The sequence below is a fragment of the Brassica oleracea genome, chromosome C4, assembly GCF_000695525.1.
Source record: "Brassica oleracea var. oleracea cultivar TO1000 chromosome C4, BOL, whole genome shotgun sequence".
NCBI lineage: Eukaryota > Viridiplantae > Streptophyta > Magnoliopsida > Brassicales > Brassicaceae > Brassica > Brassica oleracea.
The window spans coordinates 37,705,272-37,707,775 of NC_027751.1; the positions used below are offsets into that span (position 1 = coordinate 37,705,272).

The 2,504-nt window shown below is 35.9% G+C and overlaps 1 protein-coding gene across 2 annotated transcripts; it reads left to right on the forward strand.

The window, feature by feature from the left end:
• The first annotated feature begins 852 nt into the window (after positions 1-852).
• On the forward strand, positions 853-2,286 carry LOC106339345 (probable ribosome biogenesis protein RLP24). 2 transcript variants are annotated; one of them, XM_013778135.1, is made up of 5 exons: positions 853-956; positions 1,090-1,196; positions 1,505-1,618; positions 1,712-1,848; positions 1,947-2,286. In XM_013778135.1, the coding sequence occupies exons 2-5, from the start codon at positions 1,116-1,118 to the stop codon at positions 2,107-2,109; spliced, it is 495 nt and encodes a 164-aa protein (XP_013633589.1). In that variant the 5' UTR covers positions 853-956; positions 1,090-1,115; the 3' UTR covers positions 2,110-2,286. The 2 variants fall into 2 exon arrangements, with proteins under 2 accessions (XP_013633589.1, XP_013633590.1); XM_013778136.1 differs by having other exon boundaries at positions 859-956; positions 1,102-1,196.
• Positions 2,287-2,504: the final 218 nt, after the last annotated feature.

Below are 2,504 nucleotides of genomic sequence, written 5' to 3' on the forward strand. Positions count from 1 at the left end.
ATCTATTCACCTTATGAGGGCTATAAGATATTCAATATGTTTGGACAGTTTCTGTAAAATATATTTACTGCTTGCCTTTTAAGTACTAAAATTTGGTTGATTTTAACGATGGTTTCTGTTTCGATTTAAGGTTCCAAACTTGGGGGATCAAGTTGAAAGGTTTGATTTCACTAGTATTAGTAGAAACGATCGTATACCACAACAATTTCTTGCAATCAACTAACTGATGTAAATAAAGTGTCGAAACAGTTTACTGCCGAATTGCCAGAGTTTTAGGAAGCGGCAGAGAAACAAGTAGCTATAGATTATTTACATTTTGTTTCCGTACAATTGATGATTGGAAAAGGAAATTCAAGTAATGAAATCGATATGAAACAAACAGATGTGGATTATTTTTTGTTTGGAAAAAAATATTTGGAAACAAACAAATGTGAAGCTCTCGCTAAAAAAAAGTTGATAAATCTGTATGACTAAAAACGCCAAAAAATCAAAAGAAAAAAGTGAAAGGTTATAAAGAAATTTTTTGTTCGTTGGTCTAGTGACGAGAGGGTGGGAAAGAGAGAACTTAGAATAGACATTAATTTTGGTGAAAAGGGTATCAAAAGTTTAATGTGTCTTAAGGCAGATGTTTTTTATTCTGTACAAGGCAAGGCACGGCCCTGTTAACCTGACCATTGTCTTCTCCTTCAAAGCTTTATAAAATTTTCCTTCCTTGCAATAACCGTGTTTAGTGGGCCAAGAAACATAACAAAATGGTTGGCATCACCGTTGAGCCCATGGGCCTTTAAATTGAAATATTAATGAACTTGTTTATTATGAGCCACATATATAAAGGCACCGCTTACGCTTCAACACAAACCCTAGGGAGATAATCCTCTCTGCATCGTCCGTCGTCTCTTACAACTCTCCTTTTCTGAGCCAAACCCTAATTAGCTTGCGACTAGTATCACTTGCAGGTTCGTTTCCCCAAAATATCAAAACTGTTTTCTATCTTTTCAGAGCATAGGTGCTCGATTAGTTTCTTTATGATTTAGCGAAACCAGTAATTAGATGTCTGCCTGAAGCTCTCGTATGTTGTGGTTCATGTAGGGAACTTGTAAGGAGGAGGAGACAAGATGAGATTGGTCAAGTGTTGGTTTTGCTCTTCTACGATATATCCTGGACATGGTATTCAGTTTGTCCGCAACGATGCAAAGGTATATATCATTTTAAGTCCTTTTGGCTATGGCATAGATGCTCTGTTCATCAACTTTCTTTAATTCTATATATGTGAATTTTTCCTTGTTTCCTGGGCTCTCTCTAGCTTAACTGACTAGGATTTGATGTCTATCTTTAACTGGAATGGCTCTATTGCCTCAATTTAGAACTCACTGTCTATTCTTACCGTTTAATTGTGTTTGTGGATATGAGTTTTGTGTATAAGATGGTAGATTCTTTTTTCGGATGAGCATTCTCTTTAGCATATTGTGATTCAGCTACAAGTCTTGTTGTTGTCTTTTTGCAGATTTTTCGGTTCTGTAGGTCTAAATGCCACAAGAACTTCAAGATGAAGAGGAACCCTCGTAAGGTCAAGTGGACTAAAGCCTACAGAGCTGCACACGGAAAGGACATGACTCAGGTACTTGTTAATACTCTTTTAGTATAAAGGAAACCAATAGCTCTCTTAGATAAGTCTATTCACAATAACGCCTGTCTTCCTTTCCACCAAAAGGATAAAACTTTTGAGTTTGAGAAGAAGAGAAACAGACCCGAGAGGTATGATAGGAACGTTACGGAGGATACTCTCAAGGCCATTAAGAAGATTGATAAGATCAGAAGCACTAGAGAAGCTGAACACATCAATAAGAGGTAATGCATTTATAATATACATACCTATTCCTTAAATCTCTCATCTTTGAAGTAAGACTCTTATGATTATTGGTTTTTTGTTATTGTGTGGGACTTAGGTTGAAGCCTAACAAACAGAAGATATTCAAGAGTGCAATCACCGAGTTAGATCAGCACATTAGTTTGATCAAGGCACCAGGTTCTCAGCAACAAGATTCAGAGAAGATGAAAGTTTTGGTCTCCAGCAACAAGTCTGTTCAAAACGAAGCCATGGAAGAGTGATTGTGGAAACATTTGAGAATCCATTTAGAAGATGTATTCACTTTACCCCAAAGCTCGTGTTTTCTTTTTAAAAAGTGTGTTAAGATTGTTTTGGTTTTGCAATGTTGTATTAAATTAACCCGATACAAGGGAAACAAAGTTAAGTAGTATTTTATGTCTGCCTTCTTCTTAAGTATATCTCTTTTTCTTTTCATCTTGAAAATATACTTCCATAAACAAAGAATCCAAGTTCTGAAGCTTGGTTTAGGAGAGCCTGGTGGAAGCATTCTACGCAAGGAAAAATGATAGGCCACCGGCTTGCAATGCAAACTAAATTAATAAGTATATTTAATGCATAGCAAAATCCTAACTTAATAATTCAAAAGTAACGTTGAAAATGCTAAGTCCTTTTAATT